General features: G+C 35.6%; 3 protein-coding genes across 4 annotated transcripts; 1 reads left to right on the top strand and 2 right to left on the bottom strand.

Moving 5' to 3' along the window:
* Positions 1–1,702: 1,702 nt before the first annotated feature.
* On the bottom strand, positions 1,703–10,896 carry LOC147392923 (Zinc finger protein 622). Its single transcript, XM_086455037.1, has 5 exons — positions 10,617–10,896; positions 3,219–3,791; positions 2,972–3,141; positions 2,137–2,355; positions 1,703–2,052 (listed from the first exon to the last, which is right to left on the bottom strand). The coding sequence occupies exons 1-5, from the start codon at positions 10,719–10,721 to the stop codon at positions 1,893–1,895; spliced, it is 1,227 nt and encodes a 408-aa protein (XP_086311163.1). The 5' UTR covers positions 10,722–10,896; the 3' UTR covers positions 1,703–1,892.
* A 5,570-nt stretch (positions 10,897–16,466) lies between these two features.
* On the top strand, positions 16,467–17,959 carry LOC147392922 (ribulose bisphosphate carboxylase small subunit, chloroplastic-like). Its single transcript, XM_086455038.1, has 3 exons — positions 16,467–16,763; positions 16,888–17,019; positions 17,512–17,959. Exons 1-3 carry the CDS (start codon positions 16,617–16,619, stop codon positions 17,755–17,757), a joined length of 525 nt encoding a protein of 174 aa, XP_086311164.1. The 5' UTR covers positions 16,467–16,616; the 3' UTR covers positions 17,758–17,959.
* Positions 17,960–19,602: 1,643 nt separating this feature from the next.
* On the bottom strand, positions 19,603–27,361 carry LOC147392921 (VIN3-like protein 2). Of its 2 annotated transcripts, XM_086455390.1 has the most exons (6): positions 27,167–27,361; positions 26,997–27,078; positions 25,233–25,908; positions 23,888–23,941; positions 21,895–22,214; positions 19,603–21,017 (listed from the first exon to the last, which is right to left on the bottom strand). In XM_086455390.1, exons 2-6 carry the CDS (start codon positions 27,013–27,015, stop codon positions 19,882–19,884), a joined length of 2,205 nt encoding a protein of 734 aa, XP_086311516.1. In that variant the 5' UTR covers positions 27,016–27,078; positions 27,167–27,361; the 3' UTR covers positions 19,603–19,881. The 2 variants fall into 2 exon arrangements, with proteins under 2 accessions (XP_086311516.1, XP_086311517.1); XM_086455391.1 differs by lacking the exon at positions 23,888–23,941 and having other exon boundaries at positions 27,167–27,358.
* Positions 27,362–27,905: the final 544 nt, after the last annotated feature.

The raw sequence follows: 27,905 nt of genomic DNA, 5'->3' as shown, positions 1-27,905 counted from the left end.
AGAATGGATGGACAAGATGATTCGGATTTACATTTGATAGATAAATGGAGAAGATGGTGGGTGTATAAAGTAATTCAATGAGGGTATATGTGTAAGTAATTTCCTTTTTTTTTTTTTAAGATTCCACTTAAGCGGGTGTCGTGCCGAGAGAGTATATGGTAGGCAATAGCACCACTCATAATATTCTATCCCAATGAATGAATTGTATATTTATTAAGTACCCAAACTCATAATACAGCAAAGACCACCATCAATCAATCATTTTATTCCCTTGTCTCTAAATACTTTGGTCTTCCATGATACTCATATCCCTTTGGCTTTCATTTTTCATAATAGATTGATAGAAGAAAAGAGAGTTATCAAATTGACTTATCTATTTCATATTTTTTTTCACAAAAACTCCCTTACTTAACCAACTTTGTTACTCCGTATATCCTAAGTGAGATCTATGTCATTTTAAATGACTAAATACTTATAATATTTTTAGTTTTTTTACTCACAAATCCATTGCATCAAGGAGGATCATAGGTATTTAACTTAAAAAAAAATGTGGGTCACACTATTAGATCTATTAAGAAAGAAAACATTTCCCGTATTAAGTTACTAAAGAATGTTTTACACGTCAATTGTTGCATCCAAAAACATGATCTAAAAAAAAAAAAGAAATCGAATTTTTTTTTTTTTTTAAATCTGAGCTTTTCCATGAAATCTAGATGGCTATGGTATCGAATTGCTAAATTGAAAATTAATATATTGAAAAGACATAATATTGAGGTTAGAGAAGAGGGAATTTTTCTTTTACTCTAGACATAGATATGACAATGGATTGTATCTCATGGAAGACTGAAATCAAGGTGGTTGTATGGCATAATTTTTAAAACCTATAGGGGAATGTATTATAGAGTACCTCAACTAGAGGCCTAGAATATGTGATAAATAGAGAAGATACTTGAGATGTGGGATGAATTTATACAGTATCTATGTATTATGGAGTGTAATACGTTGTTGGTATAGTACACAATACAGTTACATGACACATGAATTGGGTCCTCATTTCCGCCAACCTTGGATCTGATTGAGAAGCCTCAAGACTCAAGAGAGTCCAATCGTAGCTAAATTTGTTCTTGACTTCACGTTTCTCATCCACATTTTATACAGAGAAAGATGCAGTGTTTCACATGCTTTACCCTGCTCTACTAGGAAAAAGTCAACATGAGTCCCCTTCCTTGCTCGACAGGTCTCTTTTTCGATAGGTGCAACTTGGTTCACTAGAAAGATCGAATTCTCCAAGGTCGTTTTCGTTTGGTTTGGCTTGGCTCTATGGGTTGCTAATATCCTATGAACTTGCTTGGAAGCTACGTAATTTTAAAATTTTATATAATAAATCATAACCTACCCAAAAAAGTAATTAATTTATCCATAACAATCATAAATCAATATAAGCCCTAAACCGAGAACTGAATCAAATTGTTTGATTGTCCATTTTCTTAACCTAGAACATAATTGCAACTTATACCAAACCAGTCCAAAGCTATCAATTCTTGGTTTGAACCAGACTAAGTTCTACCCCTAATGTCTTTCCTACCCCATTAGTGTTTGCGTGTTTGTGGGTCGTGTTAAGAATTGCCACGATCTCTCTAATGACATTTGATCGCATCAGTAAGGGTGTCAATGAAAAAAAATGATGAACTTTCACCAACAATTATATTAAAAATCATTTTATAATTTACCAAGCAAATATTTTTCTCATGATTTCTTCATATAGACTTTTCCAGTAAACAAACAAATCCCTAATAATATTAATCAAAGTCTATCCTAAATGCAAAAATATAGCAGACTAAGTACTCGGCATAATCGTGCAATATCAATACAATCATGCTCACGGCAGAGGATCAATATGTGACGTTCTTTGGGAGGTTCCTGATGACATTACTCTTCATTCCCATTTTGGAGCGCATTGCATCCACGCCCGACCTATTCATCTCTCTCAACACTTTCATCCTCACTATCTGCTCCTTTGATTGCACTGTTGCCAAGCCCATGCTCTTGTACCTACAAATCATAAATAATGCTCCTGTTTAGTTCTCTTCTTTTATAAAGGGTAAAAAAAAATGCGAACTGAGAGATGAAGCATACTTCGAGGCTAAGGCCGCAGCTAAGGCAATATCCCTTGTTGGAGAGGGACGGGGTTTCTGGCGGTAGTAACGCAGAAATTCACGAGATCCGAGAGTTTTGATAGATGTTCCACTGTCCATTTTTCTTGTTATCAAAAGCTCAGATCCACCACTACCGAGTTCAACGGTGTTGTCCGTATCATTGGATGCAACTAACTGTTTCCCATCGGTGTCCACATAACTGCAAAAGTAAGAGACAAACAACCAATACCCAAAGATTCAGCTCAAAGAACAAGCAATGGAGCACCATTTTAACCAACTACTCTAAAAGACCGATCTTTTAAAGGGGGAGAACTATGAATATAAGAGGCTCATGCCTTATTAGGGTATGACACACCCGAGAGTGGAGGAAAATATAAAATTAATGCACCCCCATCACCCATAAGGGTGGAAAGAATGGAACCCATGACCTATACAAACCTAGTGCTCTGATACCATTTTAACCAACCAACTACTCCAAAAGACCTAGAACGTCACGGGGTTTAACTGGAGTACCCTAGAGTGAAAGAAAATATACAATCAACACTCCCCCTAACCCATAAGGGTGGAAAGAATTGAACCCGTGACCTATATGAACCTAGCACTGTGATACCATTTTAACCAACCAACTATTCCAAAAGACCAATCTGTTCGGAGAGGGAGAGAACTATGAATGTAAGAGGGTCACAGGGCCTAACTGGGGTATGCGTATGACACCGAGAGTGGAGATTCAACTATATTAATTACTTTTATAGGTCAAAATAAAAAACACAAATTGTTCTATTACAATGTATGGGGAAATTAAGAAGATAAAAAACCTGCTGCTGTAGTCATAAAACTCTTCCAAGTCAGCATCCTCATCGTCGCCTCCATCCCCATAGCGTACCTTGCAGTGACTTTTTGCCACCATATGCTTTCTCACTGCTTCCAAGCCGCTGTAAGGATGGTGGCGATCACTGCAATACAGACACATGAAATCCCTTTTGACCTAAAAAGGACAAAAAAATTGAGTCAAATTTAACATTAGAAAACACTTCAGAAGCACAAACTCCTACGACACGGTACCTTTAGACCAAGATAAGTAAGCAAACCCTTGGGATCCTTCAGATACTCAACATCAGGGATGAAGAACCCATGTTGTTTGTGCATATGAACCATACAGCTCTCAATTGTTAAATGCTCTAAATCACAGATGAAGCAAGAGGAGGGATCCAATTCCTCTTCAGCATCCATATCATCATCCGAGGCAATTTCTTTCACATTCAAATGGGATAAAGAATCTGTGGCTTCATCAAACAAGTTGTCCTCTGGGTCAACCTCCACCCATTCATCTTCACTATCACCACTCTCGTCATTTGTTGCCTCTTTTGGTGGAGCAGGCTTATTTACAACACGGCTTGGAAGTGGCTTTATAACTGTAAACCCCATGTTTTGAGGACCGCTCATTCCCTGAGATGTTCGCATAATATGACTCCTCGATTTAAGATGTTGAGCATGAGCTTTTGAGCTTCGATATTCCTTCGCACAAAGTTCACAACTATATAGCATTGGAGTTTCTTTAAATTTGTTTTGTTCTTGGGCTAGTGCAGATTGTCTAGCTAGAAACAAGGCTTCTGTCACCCCAGGAACCCCAGCAACCTGTTGAAAATCAATGCAGATTAATCTAGACTTGGCAAATCCAGCCTAGGACATCTCATATGCCAACAGTTGAGCTGCTTGCGCAACCATAACCAACTAATCTATTCAATATTTTTTTTGCGAGTACATAGAGAATATCTAGTAGTAGTCCCAACAAGATAAATATATATATATCTAATATATATATATATATATATATTAGATATATTAATATATATATATATATATATATATATATATATATATATAGGGAGGCGTTCAGAGCCCTCTCTTTTAACAGTCGTTTTAACAAAAGAAGCTCCGTCATTGGATATATGGGGATTGGATGGTCGAGATTGCGTCTATGTTTAAGTTATCGATTTATGGGCTTTTTACAGCGCCATCCCTCGATTTTACAGTATTTAGTGCCACCTCCCTAGCACAATTAAAAAGCCGATTGCTGTTATCTACGTTTATGGGTTTACCTCTTGTGGTTCTTCTGCTCTGAGTTTGCCAGTTGAGTCCGTTGTGAGTTCAACCGAGACTGAGAGCGATGAGGAGGAATATCTCGCTGGTATAACTCGTCAGATGGCTTGTTCGATGCTTCAAAAAGTCGAGAAAAGTTCAGGTCCTGTTTATGGTGCTGGAAACCCAAAGGTCTGTTCTGTTTTTGAATGTTTTAAAGGGTAGTCTGGTTTTCATTTTAATTTTACTGATTTTTTAGGATTTTTGTTTTTCTGATGTTTTAAAGACATGGGTCATGGCCGGTTCCCCCCAATCGACGCTGTGCGGAGTTGGAAGCTGGTTTGCTTGCAACTTAGAGTCGAACCAAGGGAGCCCAAACTCTCCTTCGACGCCCATGAATGTGAATGACGAAGCTTGGGATCTGCTTTACGCTGCTGCAGGACAGGTTGCAAGGATGAATTTGAACTATGGAAGCCCCCCCTCAAAACCTTAATTCGACCCCTGTTTCTGCTAAACAAGCCATCAATGGAACGAGAGAGAGAGAGAGAGAGAGAGAGAGAGAGAGAGAGGGTTTCAAAGAGATGCGCTCGAGCGAGAGAGAGTGAAGGAGAACTCTCTGTTCTTAACAGCAATTGGTTTTTTAATTGTGCCAGGGAGGGGGCACTAAATACTATAAAACCGAGGGATGGCATTGTAAAAACCCATAAATCTATAACTTAAACGCAGATAACAGTGGGCTGTTTTTTAATTGTGCCAGGGAGGTGACACTAAATACTGTATAATCGAGGGATGGCGCTGTAAAAAATTCATAAATCCATAACTTAAACGCAAATGCAATCTCGACCATCCAATCGCTATATATCCAACGGTCGAGCTTCTTTTGTTAAAACGACTGATAAAACAATGGGCGTTGAACGCCTCCCATATATATATATATATATATATATATATATATATATATATGTAAGAAAGTTGGTTTGCTCAGGTACACCAAAGACCATGATTGCAGTAGTAAGGAGCGCTTCGGTGAAAGTTGAAGACTTTAAAAAGTCAAACAAAGTAAAAAAGAGTGGAGTTATTTTCTCTTTCTTTTTCAGATAGAGTAGGTCTTTCCTAATGCTATCACGGCCCTTTTCATTGGGTGGTCTCATAACATTTTCTCCAAAAGAAAAAAATATATATATATACTTGTACACTATTCTTCCTTTTGCGTGTATTGTGGGGGTCGTGGAAAGATAGGAACAGAATGGTGTTTCAAGGAGTGGAGAAGCCTCCCCAAGAAGTGAAGCTGGATAGATTGGATTTATTGTTCCTTTGGAGTAAGCTGTGTAAAGATTGTGAAGGAGTCTTTTTCGAGGACTTTCTGTTTAAGTGGGAGTTGTTATGTAGTGCATAGATAGGTAGAGGGTTGGCTCATTGTTGGCGGGTGGTTTTGTTTATTCTGTTCTCTTTTGTTTTCTTTTTTGGTTTTCTTGTAAGGGGATATCACAACCTCCCATTTTCTCTTGCTTAATAAAATTATACTTATCAAAAAAGAAAAGAAAAGAGAAGCTCTAGATAGAACTTAATGGCAAAAAGGCGTAGATGATGATGGATGATAATAATGATTAAAATGAAATATCTAGTTTGTGAGTATTATTTACAAGAATTTCATGAGATGTAAAGAACTGGCAACGAGTGGAAATGCCAATGGGAAGTACAAATAGATGACATAGGTATGACGAGGGAAACCAGATGGAAAATGTTCGGTACCATTGATAGATGGCTCAACTCCCAACCCTCCATATTAGTATACTTTCTAAATTTCACAATCATATTGGACCAACTTGAAAGATTTTCAATGCTAAACATTTACATTAACCTAACAAGATGGCCTTGACCATGCAATATTTATATATTGCCATTGATTGTCAGTCATAATTAGATGAACATTCAAATTAATATAATAGATCATCGATTTATAATTAATAAACCAGTAATAGAACTAAAGTACTTAAGGAAAAAAATTAAAAATGTCAACATATGAAATAAACAGTGAGGGCGTTTTGGTATATCAGATTCCTGGGGTTAACGACTGACACTAATAGTATCTAGACACCAAAACATGTTTATGTGTATGACACATACACATTGTCAAATGGAACATTTGGAAACCAAAACAGTGGTGGCACAAAGTTGGAAAGAAGATGACAATCTTTCCATCAACATTTTCAGCCACTTCTTTTATAATACCATCTTGGCCTGTTTTAAGCAGATCCAAAGCGAATCAGGAAACCTGAAGTTGGTGACACAAAGGGAAATAAGGCCCTGTTTAAACAGACCCAAAGTGAGTCAGGAAACCCAATTTGGGGACCTTCTGGAAAAGCATGGGAAGCTTAGGAGGTATATTAAAGTCTATACCTTTTTTCTAATAAGTAATTAAAGTTTATACTTCAAATGCAATAATCATTTTATGGGTAGCTTCCTTGCATAGAAGATATCTAAGGCAAGACACCTCTAATCTGATTACATAAATAACCCAAATATATTGGCTAAGACCAATACAAAACATTGACCCTGGAACATTGAATGTTTCGGGTATGTACAGGGGCAGAGCCAAGATTTTCTTCAAGGAGGCAGGGGGGGGGGGGGGGGGGGGGGGGAGGGACTATAGTTAAGATTGAAGATCTTGAAGATGGACCAATTTTGGGAAGAAAATTCAATTCACCAAAGCAGTTATTCTCTTGACCTCGGTCTTCTTTAATGGACTAATGGGAAATGACCTCATTACCCTCATCTTTAACTTGAAACTGAAAACACTTCGAGTTCTCTTCTCAAAACCAATCATATATATCTCATGGGTAAAATTGCTATCCTAGACATTAACCTAAAAATTAATCTACTTTATTTTTTAAATCTAAAAAATATGATAAGATTTTTGTAGTAGAAGATGATGAGATAGAAAATGTTAGGATTTTCTACAAGAGATTAAGGCGATGTTCAAAATGATGGATTGAAGATGAGATTAAAAATTAGTTTAATTAAGTCGAAGAGCTTGAAAATGACTGGTTTTAGAAAGAAAATTATTGATTTTTGGTTACAAGTTGAAAATGAAGGTATTTATGTTGTTTTTTAGTCTATGAAAGAAGATCAAGGTCAAAGGGGGCATGTCATCAATTTGCTCAATCAATCCAACTGTTAGTTTTATCAGTTCTTGGGTTATCTTTTTCAGGTGTAAGATCTTTAAAGAGTTCAAAGGGGTGTTTTTTAAGGACTTCGTTGTCCGTTAGGATAGTATTTGTAATATTTCAAAGTAGTTGCTCTTTGTTTTTCCTTCTGTTTTCTTTCTTGGAATGGTTATCTTGACCTTCCCTTTCTTTTTGTATTTTCCTTTCCATTATCTACTAAAAAAAAGGTATCTCAAATATTCACCAATTTGATAGAGGGGATGCTTCAATCATCCAAAAAATTGAGGTGATGGGAGTAGCAAGGGGCATATCATCAATTTGAAAATATTGATTTCACCAAATCATATAAGGGTAGTATTTAATCACTCAAAAAATTTGGGGGGGAGGGGGCAACACTTTCAAAGGGTCTCATCAATTTAAAAATATAAGGGGTTCAAAAATATGTATCAAAATGTAGAAGGATGTCTAAAGCCTAAAAATATTGAACATTGGCACATGAGGATATCTAAAATATTCACCAAAGCATATAGGGTGATACTTTATCTCCTTTCATATTTCTTATTGTGGCCGAGGCCTTGGGTATATTATTCAAAAAAGCTGAGGACATAGGAAAGCTTTCAGGGTATGGTGAATAATGAGGGTCCATTAATCTCCCACCTTCAATTCGCTGACGACACTTTAGTGTTCTTGTTGTATCATTCCAAAGATAAGGTGAGCATCTTGCATGTGTTATTAAGCTGCTTTGAGGCAATCTCTAGCCTTCATATCAATTTGCAGAAAAGTAAGATCTTTAGGGTAGGGGTCGTTGACGATCTTCCATTGTTTGCAACTATCTTTGGGTGCTCTAGTGATAATCTTCCCTCGTCCTATTTGGGTCTCTCCTTAGGAGCGACGTATAGCAGTAAAAGCATTTGGGATGGGATAGTTGATAGAATGGAAAAGAAGTTGAGTATGTGGAAAGAGAGATATCTTTCTAAGGGGGGGTAAGGTGACTTTGATCAAAAGCACGATGTCTAGCATTCCTATCTACTTCCTTTCCATTTTCTCTATGCCTAAGTCGATGGAGATCCACATGGAAAAACTTATAATTTTTTTTTGATGGAATGATAAGAATGGAGGAAAGAAATATCATTTGCTTAATTGGGAGTTGCTATGCACCCCCAAGAGAAATGGAAGTCTAGGGATTAGAGATCTTAGGCTAACAAATAGAGCTCTTTCAGGTAAATGGCTATGGAGGTTCGGTGAAGAGAGGGATAATTTGTGGAAAAAGGTTGTTTGTGCTATGGGGAAAAGAAGTTTGGGTGGTACAACAGGGAAGCCAAGGGGTCTTATTGTTGTAGTGTTTGGAAGAGTAGGGTATTCTCAAGGTAATCAACGATTTTTGAGAGAGATATCGGTTTTAGAGTAGGTTTAGGGGATAGGGTGAGGTTTTGGGAAGATAGGCGGTGTGGTAATTCGACTCTATCAACCCAATACCCATCACTGTATGTTTGTTCTCTTAAAAGTAATTGCTTGATTAAGTACTGATTGATTCGTAATGAAATCACTAGTTCTTGGGATTTGGGTTTTAGGAGAAATTTTAATAATTGAGAGATAACCAAGATAACATCTCTTCTAAATCTCTTGAATGAAGTCTAAATCAGGTAAAATGATTAGGATATGAAGGAATGGGTCAAGAGTAAGGATAGGAGATTCACGGTTTGCTCCTTTTACAAAGTCATTCTTCCAAAGTCGGAAAATTCTTTTTCAGAATCTCTCATTTGGTCTTCTCTTGCTCCTTCTAAAATTTCCTTCTTTGTTTGGCTTGTCTCCTTAGGGAGCATTCTTAGTTTGGATAATTTGATTTCTCGTGGGAGGATCACTCCTAATTTTTGTTCTCATTGTAAGAGTGATGGCGAATTTGTGGATCACAGTCTTCTTCATTGCTCTTTCTCCCAAGGAATTTGGTCGTCTTTTATGTCTTTGTTTCACATGTATTGGGTTTTCCTAAAGAATTTTTTTATGATGTTAGAAGGGTAGGCTTACAACATATTCTCTCAGAGAAAAAATGCACCTTTAGGCTATCATTCCTCTAGCCATAGCTTGGGGTCTTTGGAAAGAGAGAAACAACATGGTGTTCCAAAGCAAGGAGAACAATTGGCATTCGGTGTACATGGAGATTTTAGGACTGTTGTTTTTCTGGACGTAGTTAAGCAAGGACTTCTCCGGGTTCTCTTTCGAGGAGTTCGTATTTAGATGGGATAGCTTATGTAACTAGTAGATCTTGTTTTTGTCTTCTTTGTTTTCGTTTTCCATCTTGGGGGTTCTCTCAACCTCCTTTGTATTCTCCTTCTCCTTTTGATATTTATAAAATCTTTATATTTATATTTATAAAAAAAAATAATAATAATAATAATCAGAAGAATTTTGGAGGGGCAAAAACTAGAAAGTGGAGAGTGAGAGGGGGCAACCCATTGAAAATAGAGGGGCATCTCAAATAATGATAAAAATGTAGAGGTTTTCTACAAAATCCAAAAAGTTGGGGGGCAGGGGCGATTGCCCCCCTGGCTCCGCCCCTGGGTTTGTATGGAATGTATCTGTTTGTATCGAACATATTGGCTGATACCCTATTGGTTCTTTCATTAACTGAACATTCAATCGATGCAACATTTTAATCCTTGCAAGTAAGATTCATTTGGACAGATCACCATATCCTAGACGAAGTACATTACACGACTATGGTATCAACTCTAGATCAACACAATGTAACCAACAGAGCACAACAAAAAATCCCAGTTAAACACACGTAAATATATATTTTATAGGTAAATCCCTGTTAAATATCAACTCACTAGCACTGATGCAAGAAAAGAAGAAAAATATTAATATTAAAAAAAGAAAAGAAAAAAATTCAATTTGAAGAGAGAACTTCAAAGGCAAGTTAAAATTGTTCATTTGTTCTCCAATTTTTCATCAAGAACATAAGAAACCCTAGAAATTTTTTTTTTCTTTCAAGTTCATTTGTGTGGATATCATCATTTCCATTCTTGTGATTGCAATTGAGTTTTTTTTTCTTTTTTCGACCAAATCAACACCAACAATATCTACAATCACAAACACATTGGAAAACTAAAACCCTAATTAAATCAATGATATTTCATGAAACCCTAATTAAAGCAATCAAGTACGAAAACCCTAATCCTAAGAAACTTGGAAAATTAAGGAGGACACATACCTTTCGCTTGAGATTGTAACGGTGCCATTCGGACTTGTAATGGAGCTTCTGCTGCAATTCATCCACGAATTCTGAATTACAGGAGTTGCAGGTCAGCCCTGTCATCTCTTCTTAACCTCGATTCGATTCAACTTAATTGAAAGATATTAGGGTTTCGATATTTCGCAGAAACAATAAGCAAAAATCTGAGAGATTTTTATAAGAAGAAAGGGTTTTTGCGCCGCTCGTAGTCGTAGAGGGGTACGGAGGTGTTTCGCACGGGTGCTTGCACGTGCATCGAAGAACGCATCTAGAGAGATTTTATCCTGTGCATCTAGATGTTATATAATATGGTGATGTCTTCCATCTTATAGCGTTCCATCTGTCGACTGAACTCTTTTCAACTACGAGCCAAAAGGCTAAAAAGGACGATTTTTCTGGATGGACGGTCTGTATCTCTTCTCTATATGAAATATGGGTACGTGGGTTTACTAGCACACACCAAAATTGCAACTTTCATCCGCTTTAAAATAACTATCTACACACACCAATTAAATGTTCTTTAACCCCCTTCTTCTCCTTCCTCTCTTATTTTTCACCCCTCTCTCATTTATTCTTCTTCTTTGCATTTAGAAAGGTTTAGTGAGGGTTTTAAACTTGAGTGTTAATAATTTAATGTATTTTTGAGGCACACTAATGTGGAAGCACATAACTTATTTAAAAAAAAAAAAAAGAGAAAATTTCTCTCTTTTGCCCAATCTCTACCCATATATTTATTATTGTAGATTTCAAATCTTAAAAAAGATCGTTGAATCCACATTGATGATCACATTGACAATCCAACAATACAACCATCTAGATTTCATGAAAATATTCATGTAAAAAAAAAAATCCAAGATTTTTAAAACGGATGGCTACCAAGCACCAAAATTTAAAAATAAAATTAAATAGTGAAAAATAACTTTTTTTTTCTTTTAAAGTTCGTATAATTTTATCCTCTACAATCCTATTTCATCGGATCATGTTTTTGAATGTCACAAGGTGATCGGATCATATAGTTTTTTTTTTTTCTTTTTTCACTATGGACAGGAGAGAGAAATTCTCTTTTTTTCTTTCTTTTTCTAAATAAGTTATGTGCTCCCACGCCAGTGTGTGTCAAGTACGTGCACTAAAAGTACGTCAAATTATCAACACTCTTTTAAGCTTTGATCTTACTTATTTTTCTTATCTTAACACTTCCAATTGAATCAAAATCATTTACATAAGAAAATTTTGTTCGATAGGTACTTATCGAATCGATTTTGTAATGTTAGATAGAAAATTTTATTTGGTAGGTGCTTATTGAATGTGCTAAAACAAGTTTGGTCTAAACCTACTAAACAAAACTATCAAAAAATCTTCGATGACTTCGATTTAAAATCATCATTTTGATAGTGGGTTTTCCATCTTACTTGATGATTAAATACAAAAAAGTAAAAGAAATTTGACAGAAATAAGATGACTTGAAAAAAAAAAAAAAAAATCTAAAGCCTAATCTCCATGATTCAACCTCTCACAAAACTCAAAAAAAAAAAAAATTTACTATCATGCTGATTTCTAAACCTTTTAAAATAAAAAAGAAAGACTTCTAAAATAAAATAAATAAGAAAGCAATCTTTTCCTGAATTCGATTATTATAATCTTGAATAGAAAATATGACAAGATCCTCCATTATTCACGAAAAGAATTAGTTTTCAAATTTCTCGGTATTTTTTGACATTTTCATCAATTAAGGAGGTGGAAGGAATTTCATTGTAGGTTGTACTAAAGACTTGGTTGTCCTTGTGCCCATGCCCATTGATCACTCCATCGAGCATGACCTATGCCATCTCAAGATTTTGATCAATATTCACTGTGAGATGAAAATGTGGATAAGAATTTGTACAAGTGTATCAATTGTTGGGCTGACGATTGATATGATCCTTGATCCTATGGACAATTTTGATCCATTTCAAGAGGGATCTTCCTCCAAATACTAATTTATTTATTTTATTATGTGAGAACAATGAATTACATTCACTCCATATATAGAGTTTATGACTCTAAAATTTGGAAATAGATTCTTAAATTAACAAAACTTCCCAGTTAATAAAGAGAAAATTTCTCTCTCCTCAGCCCACACATCCTTTGCTCACAAATTTCAATTTTAAGATTTCAAATTTTAAAAAGGGTCGTGGGGCCCACATGGATTAACATATTGACAATCGAAAACCATAGTCTTCAAGATTTCATTAAAAAAAAACTCATGGTAGAAAAAAGAAAGTTTTTCGAGCTTAATCATAGGTGTTCAAAATGAATAGCTACCAATTACCCAAATTTAAAATTAAAATTTAATGGTGGATACTAACTTTTAAATTTATTTTTAAAAAAATTCATAAAATTTCATCTTCTACAACACATGCATTGGTCATGTTTTTGAATGCCACAAGTGACCTAATCAAGAAATTTCATTTTTTTCACCGTGGACAGAAGAGAGAAATTTTCCCTCTTATTACTTACGTCATTTATGCCGTTTGACAAATTTTCCCTCTTATTACTTACGTCATTTGTGCCATATGTCAAACGGGTGTTGGGATGTGAGGAAAAAATCACTCCATTATCCTCTCTCTCCATTCTATAGGCAAAGAGAGAGGAAAATGGAGTGATTAAATAGAGAGGCTTGGGGTGGCTTGGTTCAGCCTTAGCCCAACTTTATAATGTTAGATTCACTGTGATTTGGCCCACATTATATATATTTATAAAAATAGTTGGATTCTCCAAATTATAATTCTAATGGAAATCATAGAACAAAGTAATATGTGAAATAAATAGTTCTATTATTTGATGGGTTAGACAACATAATTAGAAACGTTTGCCATATCTCTTCACCCTATAATGTTGTTATTTGATCATAATTTCCCATCAAGAATACATACCCTTTTGTAGTAAGGGCGAAGAAGAGAGAGGTGAGTTAAGAGCCCAAGTTGTTGCTAACAAAGCTTGGATTGATCGTGGATCAGAAATAAATTTTTCATTGGTGATTAAGAGAGTTAAAAGAAAAAGAATTAGTGAGGGAACAAGATACACAACTTATGTTTGATTAATTTTGTTTTTATTGGTTTGATTATTGGATAGTTCTAAGATCTATTAGATTGTAATTTTTATTGACTTGATCATCAGACATCTTATCGCTAGTTGTGAAATGTATTGTCGATTGCTGAAGACTTTCATTGTCCATTTACGGATGTTGCAGACTTTTCGTGGGAGGTGCAGGTGCCACAGCCGCCTACTTTTGTTAGGGTTTGAAGACGATGGTCGGTATGTTTTATTCATGGGGTGGCTAAGCCCAAAGCAAAGCCCAAACCCATCTCAAATCAGCTGAAGCCATACAAGTTTAGAACAATAACCATCATAAGTACAAGAATAATGCTGAAGTGAACTCAAGATTGGACCTCACATAGCACACCCTGACGGTGAAAGTGTATGAAAACCATGGATACTTTTTCTTAAGATACGAGTGAAAAGTATCTATGGTTCCTATCTACATTCACGTCAACATGTGCGATATGAAGTCCAATCTTGAGGTCACTCCAGCACGACTCGAAGTACATGTATAATTAACATCATTTTAGATTTTTATGTCAGGATTGTTTTTAGTTCGTGAGACTTGTGTCAACTATTTGAGTACCAGTTTGATTAATCATGAATAGTAATTAGATATGTAGTTCCACATCAATGGAATTAAAATTTGATTCTTGCACTTGTCAAACTCCAGAAGCCTATATGCCTCAAATGATCAGATCAAAAACAATTATCACTTTATATAGAAATTTTTATTTTTAATTTTTTTATTATAAATAAGAAAGGTCAATAAAGGGTTGAACCCGGTTCAAGGGGGTGGCTCAGGGGCAGATTTAAAGTGGGGCTGTGAGGGGACTTGCCCCCACAAGAATTTTCAAACAATATAAATTAGTGAGATATTATAACAGATTTTACTAGCAGATAAAAACATCCGTCTATTGCCTCCTCACATTTTCTTTTTTTTTTTCCAATCTTAGCTACCCTCACAGCTATTTTTTTTCACTCTTAGTTATCCCCACAAAAAAATTTCTACTCTTAGTTGCCCCCCACATGGACAAAATCCTAACTCCGCCCCTGGGGTGGCTTAATGGCAATTTCGAATCCAATAATCGACGAGAGTCCACAGATTGTGTTTGATACCCAATATGAGCAATATATTCTCGAGGACACTCATTAGGACGTTCCCTCACTTACCCGGTGCATGTGATGTGTAGGTGTTGCATATGCCCGAGGGAGGGACCCAAATGCCTTGATTTTGGCCCTAGCTCATCTGATCCCCCCAGTCGGACACCCCCTTATCAAAAAAAAAAAGTGTTGCACTCCTTTTATTAGATAAGATTTAAAAACGATTACGAAATTGAAGCTCAATAGTAAGATATGCTTTCAAGAGGCCTCTACATAAACAATGAATCTGCACACACCATCACTTTATAGAGCTTATTGGGGTTGTGCTCGAGTGACATTGGATTTACTGCGATTTTTACATTTCTGACGCGGAGGTGGTGAACTTATTAATCTGTTTTTGGTAGAATTTAGAATTTTAAAATCATGCATCTTGAACTTCAGGTACTCCACCTTGGGGAAACTTGTTTATCACCAAATCTATCAAATGATTCATGATCATTTGCCACGTATGTAATGTTGTTTATGGTATGTAAATCGGAAACACTGGATCATCCCACATTAAAGAAATAGATTAATACTTGCGTCCACATCCAGCTATATAAAGAAGGCTCTCTGCTTCACACCCATAAAAATCCAAATATGGAGAGAATCATCTTTCACATTTATGTCACAAACGGTTACTGTGATGTACTCAATTGGCTACGTGACTGACACCCCCCATTGATTGCTACGTTTCACCTTCTGTGTGCCATGTGTTCGGTCTCTAGTTTAAAAAGGATATTTAAGAATCCCTTGTTTTCGAACTTTTTATTTAGTACTTTGACCCCAGTCTTCTACAACAAACTAATAGAAATGATCTAAATGCCTTCATATTCAATGTCTAGCCAAGAACTCTGGCTTTCTCTTAAAAAAAAAAAAAAAAAAAATGTTCATCCTCAAGCATTGAACATATAGGATAAATTATTTTTAACCTAATTCAAGCATACACATTAAAATCCCATTTTCCATGGAAAATCATGTTGTCTTCCATTCTCTATGAATTTTTTTTTTTTATCACAGAAAATTCAATCCAAGAATTCATAGAATCCTGGATCGACCTTTTTTATGGTTTGTGGTGTCCAATGGTACTAGTCAGGATGCATTGTTCATCATTTAACATAGTGGACATAACTTAGTCTCAAAGGGACGACATCAAAATCTCTATGTTTTATGTATGGTGCATCTTGATTTACTTTTATTTATTTATTGTTTTTGGATCTATTTCTCTATAGACCAATCATGTGAAACTGCGTGTATTGAGGACATGTCCAATTTACAAAACTACCCATATTAGGCGTAATCGACATATGTGAAATCCCATATTGACCTTCCCACGAGTAATCATACTTGAAAATGATGGCATTTAGGCCATTTTCTTTTAATCTTCCAAGTTAAACAATGTCAAGGAACATGTCACCTGTTTGAAAACTTGGGGGTATCACAAATATTCAACAAAAAATGAAGGGGTGTATCTAAATCATCCCAAAAAGTACAGAAAAAGAAGAAAAGCAAGAAAAATGGTGATTAAACCAAGGTAAAAAAGCCTAACAAAACCCTCCCCCCACAGTGTCACACCCTCGTACCTATCGTTTCTCTTTGCCCATTTGACACTTAAAACAACTCACAACCAACCCCACAATCACCAAAGCCGGGCTCCTCTTGTCCTCTTTCTTCCATCCAAAATAAAATAAACTAATATCACTCTCACTACTTGTTGCAACTGTGCCCCTCCCCTCCCTACACTAAGAGTAAAAAAAAATGGCTGCCAGGATGCTCTCAACTCCGGTGTCCGGATTCAATTACGTTGGCTTGAAACCGATGTCGCCGAAGCTGTTTCTCCCTAAGGATTCAATTGAATGGAGTCGAAAAACTGTCTCCAATGGATGGAAAACTAGTTGCATGAAGGTAATGTAATCTAAATATCAATATGGGAAAATTGGTCATGACTTGTGTTAAGGACTCACCAGCTTTTTTTTAAAATTTTTTTTTTTTTTCTCTCTATTTTATGTGTGATTATTAATGTAAATAGACATGGAATCCGATCGATAACAAGAAGTTCGAGACGCTTTCTTACTTACCACCTCTCTCTGATGACTCGATCGCTAAAGAGATCAATTACATGCTCTCCAAGGGATGGATCCCTTGCATAGAATTCGATACGGTAAGAAAATACATAAAAAATAAAAATTCAAAGTTGTTATTGTTATTATTATTGTATAACCATTTTCATCCAATCCATTAGAGAAATAGAGAGCGATTTCTACGCCTTTTTTCATCTCTATTCTAGAGTCTTATCTTATGTTAAATAACAAATCTTTAGATCTTTTTTCACTCCCAATCTAAATCTTTTCAAGTCTTTTCCTTCTCTATTTCCTTCATAAGAGCTTAAGATCAACCTTGTTTCCAAAGAATCTTTCTCACTTGTTTTTTTTTTTTTTTTCTCGAATTCTTTGTACGATCTTTGTAATGGGCTTGTTCTTTTAAACGACGACAACCAACTCTATAAATGAACTTCATTTTGAAAACGCCCTTCTCTTAGATCAACTCTTTCACTTGTAAACATTAAATTTTCTCCATTATTTCTTGTTAATTTATTGGATATGAATTGATTAATTTTTGTTTTTTAAACTTTGTTATTATTGTTTTTTTGAAGGTGGGGTATGTTCACAGAACCAATAGCCAAATGCCGGGGTACTATGATGGGAGGTATTGGACACTATGGAAGCTACCTATGTTCGGATGCAACGACCCCTCACAAGTCCTCAATGAGCTCCAAGAGTGCAAGAAAACGTACCCGAATGCTTATATCCGCTGCTTGGCTTTCGATAACAAGAAGCAGGGCCAGTGCATGTCCTTCATCATTCAAAAACCAACCACCACCACCACCACCTCTTCCTAGGCCTTTTGTTTTTCTTAGTCCATGGTTCCTTTGGGAACCTTTTTTATTTCTCTTGATGTTACAAATAAAGTGTCTTGGTTTCGGATTGATGTTGGCTTTTAATAAATAATTGCTTATAATATGATTAAGACTGTGCTTAGAAAATATAAAAAAATATATGAGTGGATGTCCCATGTGACAAGCACATTGTTTTGTTGGAAGACATGGTTTTGGAATCTCATTTGGTCATTAGTTTCGCTACTTAATTAGAGAGTTGTTACAAAGTAACTCTTATACAAACTAAAATTTTGTCCATTACTATGTCTCTATATTAATCAAATCTCAACCTACCCATTAAAAAAGACGATAATGACGATGGTGTTATCAACCCTACAATCAACGGACTGTTTTTTGTTCAATGATTTGCATCTATGACCCATGACATATTTTCAGTGCGAGTCAGAGCGGAAGATCACTACATAGGATTCTGTAACGACTCGAACAAAGATTTTCATAATTATATTAAGGATCAACGTGGTATAAACCGAGATATGTATATATATATGGGTCCCGTTCAGCAACAAATATTTTGGCAAAACATTTTTGAAAACATGGGTTAGAGGTCTTGGAATGGGCTGATTTTTGGTGAGGATGATCTCTAGGGTGAGGAGATCATCCTTACCAAAAATCAACCCATTCCAAAACTTCTAGCACCAGTTTACAAGTTGAAAAATCGTGGACCGTCCATTTTTTGTAAATCATTTTTGAAAAGGTTAGAAGTTTTTGAATGGGCTGATTTTTGGTGATGATGATCTCCTCACCGTAGAGATCATCCTCGCCAAAACTCAGCCCATTCCAAAACCTCTAACCCATGTTTTGAAAAATGTTTTGCCAAAATGTTTGTTGCTGAACATTTCCCTATATATATATATATATATATCTATATAGGTCAGGTTCAAGGGCCATATGAGAAAATATATGTAAAAACTTTCGTTTTTTTATAAAATTTTAAAATATGGGTTAGAAATTTTGGATTGAGCTGATTTTTTGTGAGGATGATCTCTATGATGGGAAGATCATCCAAAAAAAAAAAAAAATCAGCCCAATCTGAAACTTCTAACCCCATTAAAAGTGATTTAGAATGTGGACCGTCGATTTTTTACCAATTTTTATCACTAATTTGTAAATCACTTTTGATGGATTTAGAAGTTTCTAATTGAACTGATTCTTTGAGAGGATGATCTTTTCATCATAGTGACCATCCTTGCAAAAAATTAGCTCAATCCAAAACCTCTAACTCTTATTTTGAAAAACGAAAGTTTTTTCATATGTTTTCTCATATGGCCCTTGAACTGCCCCCTATATATATATATTTCCATTAGTAATGTTTATCAACCACAAGCCAAGAAGATGATTTAAGTCCCACTTCTAATCATTTTGTTGGCAGGGTTTTGCACCTCCATTTTTTCAACACATTTCTTTATACAAATACTCCGTTTTTTCGTCTTTTTGGATGGTAAATATTACTCATAACATGGAGTGTAAATGAATCCCATATTTGAATTAAAATTGAGATACTAATGCAAGTTCTTCCCTTTTGAATCAGATAAATACATATCTGAAAAAGGTTGACAATATGTTAAGATGAGGAGCAACATATTTACTAGTTATATCATTTACAATCACCCAAATCTCGAGATGTTCTTCAAACCAATCATATACTTTATTCAGAAAGGTTTACCAAGGGGACGGGACTCAACCCCTGAGAACTATATAGGAGAATTTCATCTCATACAGCTCAAGCTGAAACACCAAAATACTGATTGTAACAGATACGTATATAATATATATGCCACACATTCCAAAGAGTTGAAGCGAACTTCTATAATTGGATGATTTCAATGAAAAAACAAAGAACAAAGAAACAAAGAAACAGAGGAACTGTTCCATAACTAGAAATGAGAGCTCCGAAGTTCTTACATCTGAATCAAATTAACAATGCTGATCTATATAAATGGGTTTTACCTAATTAGCAATGTTGAATTTTGGTCCAAAGAATCATTGACACACAAAACCCAATTGGGCTTTGCATCAAGAATCAGTTGACCTACAAGTGGGCTCTCCTCCCCACAATTGAATGTTCGATCAATGCCACAGCTTCATGCAGAATCCGGTTGGTAATCCTGGTGGTCTCTTTCTAGATATGACTTCAAAGAAGGTATCAACCAACTGCCCTGCAAGACACGCTGGATCATCGACAAATGTATCGACAAACACCTTCACAATCCTCCTCTCCTCTGGGGTTGCTTGCAAGCTATACCAAGTCAAGAACTTCACCCTAAAGTTCTTCTCGATATATCCCTCACACTCAAGCCACCTAACCTTCTTGACACAATTTTCGTACTCCTTCTCCAAAGATGCATCACTGAAGCAATCCTCAACCCACCGAGCTCCACTTCTCTTCTTTGACGAACTACCCGCTTGTGTTTCCTTCCCAGGCTTACCATTCCCGTTATCAAGCTCTACGTCACTCGGTTTTGGTCTCCCACTCCTTCCTAGTCCATCCTTGCCAATCTCTAGCTTGCATGGAGTGATGGGCAGAGCGGCATCATTTCCATGCTCGAATGGAACTATCCGCATTTCTTTCCTCCCGGGACTGCTTGATCCATTATCAATGCTCATGTCCTCTACGAATTGACCTTCAAGTGAATGCTTTTCAGGTTTCGGGATGTCAGACACATGGTTTCCAATGGTCAACTTCGAGATTAATAAGTTGGGTATGGATCCGACTTCCCCCGTTATGCGTTCCTCGTCTAATATAGAAACCGAATCTCCCGGCGTTCCTTCCTGTCCTGTGCCCGGGGGATTATCGGTAATGTTGTTGGATTCATCTCCCTCTGAAGACGGATTAGACAAGCTGCTACTATTGGTCGTTGGGCTTCGATCTCTTTCTACTAACAAGCTCTTTGCAGCATTGTTCTCAGCAACATTTGTAGAAAACTTGACTTCGCATACCCCCAACTCTCTTGTGCTGTTGAAGGAAACTACCTTGAACATGTACGCTGTAGATGGAGCAAGATCTGACACCAAAAACCTAGTGTTCGGTGTGAATACCGTACATGTTGGTTCCGCTGGATAGTTGGTAGCGTCAGCCTTGCGATGCCACAAGGTATACCCCAAAAGTTCTTCTAATGATCTGTCTTCGGAACCCAAGACCACTGTAAGAGATGTCGGTGACACATTCTCAAACATGATAAGACCTTGAGTCGTCAAGCAGGAATCTGCAAAGTTGAAACATGTTCAACCCCTCGTCAACAATTTGGAATACGACAAAAATTCAACACATGAAAAACTCAACTTCTATTCGATTTTGGATTGCAAAAATCCAGTCAAAAAATTGGTAAACGGAAAATATGTGACGTATGTTTTATGTGTATTATATGCCCAACTTCAAAAATTCAAAAACACAAAATTCAGTAATATGGTGGTGATGTTAATAGTGAAGGTGATGGTGGTCATGATAATGGGGGCATTGAGGTTATTTTTCATTGGCTTATAAAAGAAGACCAAAGTCAAGGAACAAATCATTAGCTTGAAAAATTGAGGTGGTATCTCAAATAAACGTAGAACGGCATGTCATTATTTTTAAAAAGATGAAAGGGACAAGTGAAACCTAGATGGGTGGTTTCTTCCAAAATTTTGAGTGGCCGCTTAAAGTCGGACTTGTATTACATGATACAACTTACAAGTTTACACTTTAAAACATACAAAATGCTAAAATAGTGTTTTTATTTTTATTTTTTTATATTGAATTTTATAAAAATTCTTAAAAATACGTTTTATTATTTTTTTTTTATATACTTAAAATGCGTGAATTATTCCGGATGAATAATACTTCCTTTGTAAAAAAAAAGAAAGGAAAATGCTGAAGTAACATTAAAATTGACATCGATTCTCACATTGCTGACGTGGATGTATGTATGGAATCATAGATGCTTTTCATCGAGATAAGAGTGAAAAGCATATATGGCGCACCTCCACATCAGCAATGGGAGAATCGATGTCAATTTTAATGTTACTCCAGCACTACTCAACAAGAAAAGAAAAAAGAATGACTGTGTTTCTAAAAACAATTTGTAGGATTCGGCAGAATATTACCTCGAATCTGAGGATTTGGAGGTAAATGCAACATGTTACAAGAAAGCATTGAATCTAGCGACTCCACCGCAGCTGCGCACAGCTTCTGAATGTCAGGGCCTGAAGAGAGCCTGTTAACGATACCCCGTGCTATCTTCACAGGTAAACCAGCTAAAGGCCCCACTTCGACTTCGAGCTTCTTTGCCGCTGATTCCACAATCTCATTCAGCTTTTGGTACTTCTCTGTTCCACGGAGAAGCTTTTGGCTTAGAGAGACACGATAACAAAGTACATCCACCCGTCTTGTATCCTTCGCCATCATAAGTTGTTTCCTCCAACATCTGTATTAAAATAGAATACTTCGATTTAAAATAAGGGTCTTCAATATTTCTTGAATATTTCACATTGGGAAGTCTTAATGCTTTGCATAATTTGTTAATTTGTGCAAATCAGAAAATCTATGGTTTATGCAAGTAATTGTTTTTCTTTTTCTGAAAAAAAAGAAGAGAGAAAATGACATCAAAGTGCAGAAAAAGAGGAAAATTAACAGATTGCAAGCTGAAGTATGAACACCTTCCTCATCTATTGGCCTTCCACGCGGACCATGAGAACAAAAACAAAAAGTCTCATGGACAGAAACTGAAGAGTTCAAAAGTACATTTTGTATTGTTAAACTCTCCACCATGAAATCCTTAATTTACCAAAAAAAAAGGAAAAAAGAGGAATAGATATGGTTTCGGTAAATTATTGAATACAAATGGGTCTAATTTTTTCCATATTGTAGAAAAGTCTCCTCTCCTAAGCCAAGTGGCTGGATAAAATACCCGATAGTATAGTAACTATGGGTTTAAACAAGGGTGGTCTCATGGACCTGTTACCGCGACTATTTGTCATGGTAACCATAGGTGGCAATTTCTGATTTGAGGGAAAAAAATTTAAACTTCTTTACTATTTTTATTAGTTTATTATGTCTTGCAGCAACTAGAGAGGACCCTGAGGTGAAAAGCTCAAATCCGAGACCACCATCTATGTTTACAATGACATTATAGTCATGGTACCAATACCCTGAGATCTGCACTCCTCATTAGCATCCATACTTGGTTTTTGTTAAATCAAGTTCACAAACAAGAAAAAAATAAAATGTAAAGGTACATATCAATTGCTTACTTATAAAAGAGATATTAACCAACTATTTGTAGATTGATGTTATATTTATATAGAATATAAGGTGACCAAGGTAAAATTCATGTACTAATAACTTATGAATAATGATTTTTTGACGCCGCCCACTGACATATCCCATACACTCCCTGACGTAGCATGTGTTAGAACGTGTTAGAACTATAGATTTTTCCTCAGGATACACAATTGCACATATTTATGGGGATGCACGGTAGTGTATCCTGAGGAAAAAATCTATGGTTCTAGCCCATGCCATGTTAAGGAGTGTAAGTCAGAGGGGGCGTTAGAAAATCACGACTCATAACTTATTTGTAGTTCAAGACACCAATTGAAATTACAATATTAAATAAATAAGAGTGGATATCAATCTAATAAGAAAAAAGAAATCCCTTGCCAACTGTCTACTTTTATGAAAAAGCATACTAATTACTGGATAAGAACTTACTTCAAGTTATAGCTTGCCTACCAGACTATCGTCCCTTCAAGTTACATATACACCACACTCATGCATGCACACACAGAGAACCGCACACTGACATACATACGTAGGGTCAGGTTTTGATGACTCAGAAGAATGACTAATGGAAAAAACACATGATCCCAGCTATGTAAACACAAAATCCAATGGTCAGGATTTATCCTCGAGATAAGTATCCCCGAGATATTTGTTATCCGGAATAAATCCCAACCGTTGGACTTCGTATTTACACAGTCAGGATCATGTGTTTTCTCATGAATCATTCTTCATGAGTCACTGGAACCCAATCCATGTATATATAATTCAATACCCTAACTTGAAATTAAAATTTAAATACATTAGACTGGATATCACCTGCAACTGATGACTAATGAAAACAGACTATTTATAACTCCGAAAAAGGCCCAACTGGAAAATATAACCACTAGTTAGACTTGTAACATAAAACATAATGAATAAAAAAAGAACTCAAGCAATGTCCTTACATGCAGCTCACATAGGGATATACTTTAGGATTTAGTAAATAATTCACGCATTACTAGATTGACCTTCACAAGAACACAAAGAGATATACATTCTGTAACCTACGATGGCTATTAAATAAAAGATGGTCATTGCCACAAAAACTTAAGTGAAATCCTATTTGTAGATTCTATCATTGACTAGCAAGTGATAGGGTTCTCATTATAGGCACTCTTGACAACTGAACCAGTATTTTTAAATGTGGAGTTTCAATGGCCCAAACACATGAGAAGCATAAGCCTCGCAAAAAATCATTTTTAATAAAGATAAAAATATATAATAGGAAAATTTAATAAACAATAACTTAAACAAATATTCAAAATATTAAAACACTGCTCTATAAAATTGTGAAACATGCACCTTCTTTTTCTTTTTTGATAAGAGCACTTTTTTCAAAGCCTAAGGATGATCCTCAAATGCTTTTTAAAACATCAAGCTGGCTTGCCCTTCTCAAGAAAGCACCAGTGGCATACCTAATGATTTAGTTATTTGAGACTTGATTATGGAAGCTATTACAGTGAAACAGTTTACGAGTCTTCATGCAACAGGCGGGTAAAACCATATTAATTGCAAGAATTGTATAAATACGTGACAAGGATCCTAGACCAGTGTCAGATATTTTTAGGACCCTTCACTATTATTAGTTCCTACACATGTAAATTTATTTTAGAAACAATAGCATTCTATAGAGCCACAAAAATATGATATACTTTTCGTAGGCAAAAAAAGCTATAAGAGCAATGCTACCCTGCAAGTAACAGTCAACAGCCCAATCACACCAAATCCCATGTTGTACAATTATAACTCATTTTCAAAATGACCGACAATGCATTATAAATCATAACCACAAGATTTTCTAGCACAAACAAACCCATTAACATTAAAAAAAATAAAAAATTATGTCCATTAGTTGGGGAGAAACCACAAAACATAGTTAACATGGTAATGTCAAATTTTTTTCTGAATGATTTGAAGAGATAAACTTGCTAAAGTCAAGCAGAAAGCATGATGCCAAAAAAAAAGCATGATGCCAAAAAAAAAATAAATAAATAAAGCAGAGAACTTAGCAAGGATTGTATGCTTCATACATAGAATGAAATTTTTTAAAAAGATAAAATTCAAACCTTCACAATGAAGCAAAATTTATCAAATAAAAAGAATCGTTAGGAAGAATCACCCAAGCAAATCATTCATTTTTCCACAAGATACACAATAAAAGCTCCCATCCAATCTTCCATGATTCCCTTCCTTAGCAATGCCAGCTCTTTCATGCTTAAGAGCACATTCAAGATGACATGACATGCCACATGAATAACCTTCATAGGGAGGCTCTGAGTTGCAAACCAACCAAAGGCTAGGATCCTTGTTGTCATCGTACTTACAACATATGCAACAAGAGCATCTTTTGCAGAAGGCGTCCTCTTGTCGTAAAGTAGCTTTGCAAGCTGAGTTTTGACAGTATTTTGTATTAAACAGATCTCCATTGTTATTGATAATAGAATGATTTGTTGCAATTGGAAGCCGTGAAGGGTTATCTGTCTTCCTCTGTCTCTTTGAAGTATTTTGGATGTTTTCAGGTGGAGGCTGTGATTCAAGGACTGCTCCATCCACTCGTGTGAGGGAATTTTTCTCTGATACAAGTTTCAAAAGATGCTCGATCAATTTGAACTTTGTCACTCCAGTATATTTCCTTTCTTTTCCCATTTCCGCACATAGGATTTGTAGAAGTTCCCGCCGGCTCCATGATTGTAGCATTTCTGGGGCACCATGTGACCACTTTGATATTTCATAGACAAGTTCTCGTTTTCTTTCCATACTCAGCTCACTACATTTCAAAGGGTCATGCACAAATCCTAGACCAACAACGAAAAAAAGAACATCACTAAACCCATCACGAATTTGCATGTAATCACTGACACCCAAAATTTTCAGACCTCATAAACCATTTTAATCCTTTTAAACAAAGATAAAGTCCATTACTAAATCAGTTAGACATGTTAAGCAGAAGACCAAAAGCCAGCTATTTATCAAACTAATGCACATAATACAGTCAAATCAAAGTTGTGATTCCTCTTATGAGTGAAACCAACTGGAAACTACTAGGAAAAGTACTTATTACCTTGAATTCTTCTGTACATTGTTTGTTAGACCACTTTACTAATAAAATAACTGTAGAGAAATATTAAAAAAGGGTTGACTTCCATTAATAAAGGGACCGCAAGTAATTCAATTATATTGGTTTATTTCTTCTCACATTAATGAGAAGTTCCCATCAAAGAAGTCTACCTCCAGCATTTCTTCGGTGTTCAACGACCTAATCAAACTTAATGCAGTTAACCAACTCCTCTAGACGGCAAAATAGTTTTTTAAAATTAAAGTTGCTCAAACCCATCAAAGGGAAGGCCCTCTAGATTATCTACATAAGTCAAAAATATTGATTAAAAAAATTAAACATAATAATAAAAAATAAAAATAAAAAAGGATGGAAAACAAAAGGGTATCCACAATTTCTCTTAGCGCCTGCTTGGATCGCCATTTTTCTCTTAGATAGAGATCCAAACAGGTCTTTAAATCACCAAGAAGTCCAAAAAACAAGATAAATCAGATAATATATTAAAATCACAGATAGCACAATCTCAGATACCCAAATCAAATTACACAAGAAACTCACAAATTCAGATATACCCAAATCATATAAATCTTCAGAATCACAAACAACATAAATCTGAATAAAGTCAAGAATACAAATATCAAAGCTTCAACCATCTGCTTTGCAAACACATTGATTACCAAAACCCAGATAACATATGGACAAAAGACCACAAAAATAGAAAACCCAGATAGAAAAAAACCCCCAAAAAATTAAAACCCCATAGAACATAAACACAAAAAATAAAAAATAAAAAATAAAAATCAACATTAAGAGAAGAAAAATTCGTACCCTCAAAAGAAGAATCCATACTTCAGTATTTAAATCCTCTCCCCGCCACATTACCACAAAAAATCAACCCTTTCTTGTCCCCCTGCAAACAATAAGAACCTCAAACCACAGAATACATAAAAAAATAAAAATAAAATAAACACGAAAAGGTGTTACAGAGAGAGGCATACCAAGAAGAAGAAAAGATGGGAATTCTTCCATAACAAAATCCATGGCTGACGATGGTACTCTTCGTGGGCTTTTCAGGACCCGAGAAGAACGAAAGCAGAGAGATTCGAGTCCTTTGAGATGGTCAGAGAGAGAGAGAGAGAGAGGGATTAGCCTATAAGAGAAAAAGGAGTAAATAAGTAAGGCTTAAAGAACGGGGTCAAAAGCGACTGCATGCCCATCTACTACGTTGTTACCTATGAGAAGAGTCAGAGAGAGGAAAATATGAGAAAATAAATTGGTGTTTTGCATGATTTATCAAAAAAAGTTTGGTAAATGGTGACTTTTTTTTTTTAATTTTTAATTTTTAATTTTTTTGACTTAATTATCAAATAAATTAAAATATATTTTGTTAAAATGTCTAATACATATTTATATTGAAAATAAAATAACAAATGATATTTGCCACCCTGGAAAGAAGAAATAAAAGCTAAACAAATAAATTAAAATTTTTTTTGGGGGGGGTGGGAATAAATATAATAAGATATGGTAGAAAAAAAATATATAGAATCATTCTAAAGGGACTTCCTTTGATATTGTACTAATGCCGTGGCAATCATAGATCCATATATTTTTTCCTTGAGATACAAGAAAAAAAATCTATGATTCTCCGCCCACTACCATGTGAATGCAATGTTGAGTAAAATATAAGAGGAAGTCAGTTAAATATTTTTGAAAAGAGTCGTGCTAGAGTGACCTCAA

This window comes from Akebia trifoliata, chromosome 10, assembly GCF_017979445.1.
Source record: "Akebia trifoliata isolate Shusen 1 chromosome 10, ASM1797944v1, whole genome shotgun sequence".
In the NCBI taxonomy this organism is placed as follows: domain Eukaryota; kingdom Viridiplantae; phylum Streptophyta; class Magnoliopsida; order Ranunculales; family Lardizabalaceae; genus Akebia; species Akebia trifoliata.
Note: the sequence above shows the minus strand (reverse complement) of the source record. Positions and strands in the feature narration are given on the sequence as shown.

Excerpts from the sequence above, each read along its gene's own strand:
- LOC147392921 (XM_086455390.1), bottom strand. Across the intron at positions 22,215-23,887 it reads TCATTAGTCATCAGTTGCAG|ATGTTGGAGGAAACAACTTA; the intron begins GTGATATCCAGT and ends ATTTTAATACAG. Across the intron at positions 21,018-21,894 it reads TCCAAATCCTCAGATTCGAG|ATTCCTGCTTGACGACTCAA; the intron begins GTAATATTCTGC and ends TCAACTTTGCAG.
- LOC147392923 (XM_086455037.1), bottom strand. The coding sequence starts at position 10,721 with ATGACAGGGCTGACCTGCAACTCCTGTAATTCAGAATTCGTGGATGAA. Across the intron at positions 3,792-10,616 it reads GTTACAATCTCAAGCGAAAG|GTTGCTGGGGTTCCTGGGGT; the intron begins GTATGTGTCCTC and ends GATTTTCAACAG. Across the intron at positions 2,053-2,136 it reads GCTGCGGCCTTAGCCTCGAA|GTACAAGAGCATGGGCTTGG; the intron begins GTATGCTTCATC and ends TATGATTTGTAG.
- LOC147392922 (XM_086455038.1), top strand. The coding sequence starts at position 16,617 with ATGGCTGCCAGGATGCTCTCAACTCCGGTGTCCGGATTCAATTACGTT. Across the intron at positions 16,764-16,887 it reads GGAAAACTAGTTGCATGAAG|ACATGGAATCCGATCGATAA; the intron begins GTAATGTAATCT and ends TAATGTAAATAG. Across the intron at positions 17,020-17,511 it reads CTTGCATAGAATTCGATACG|GTGGGGTATGTTCACAGAAC; the intron begins GTAAGAAAATAC and ends GTTTTTTTGAAG.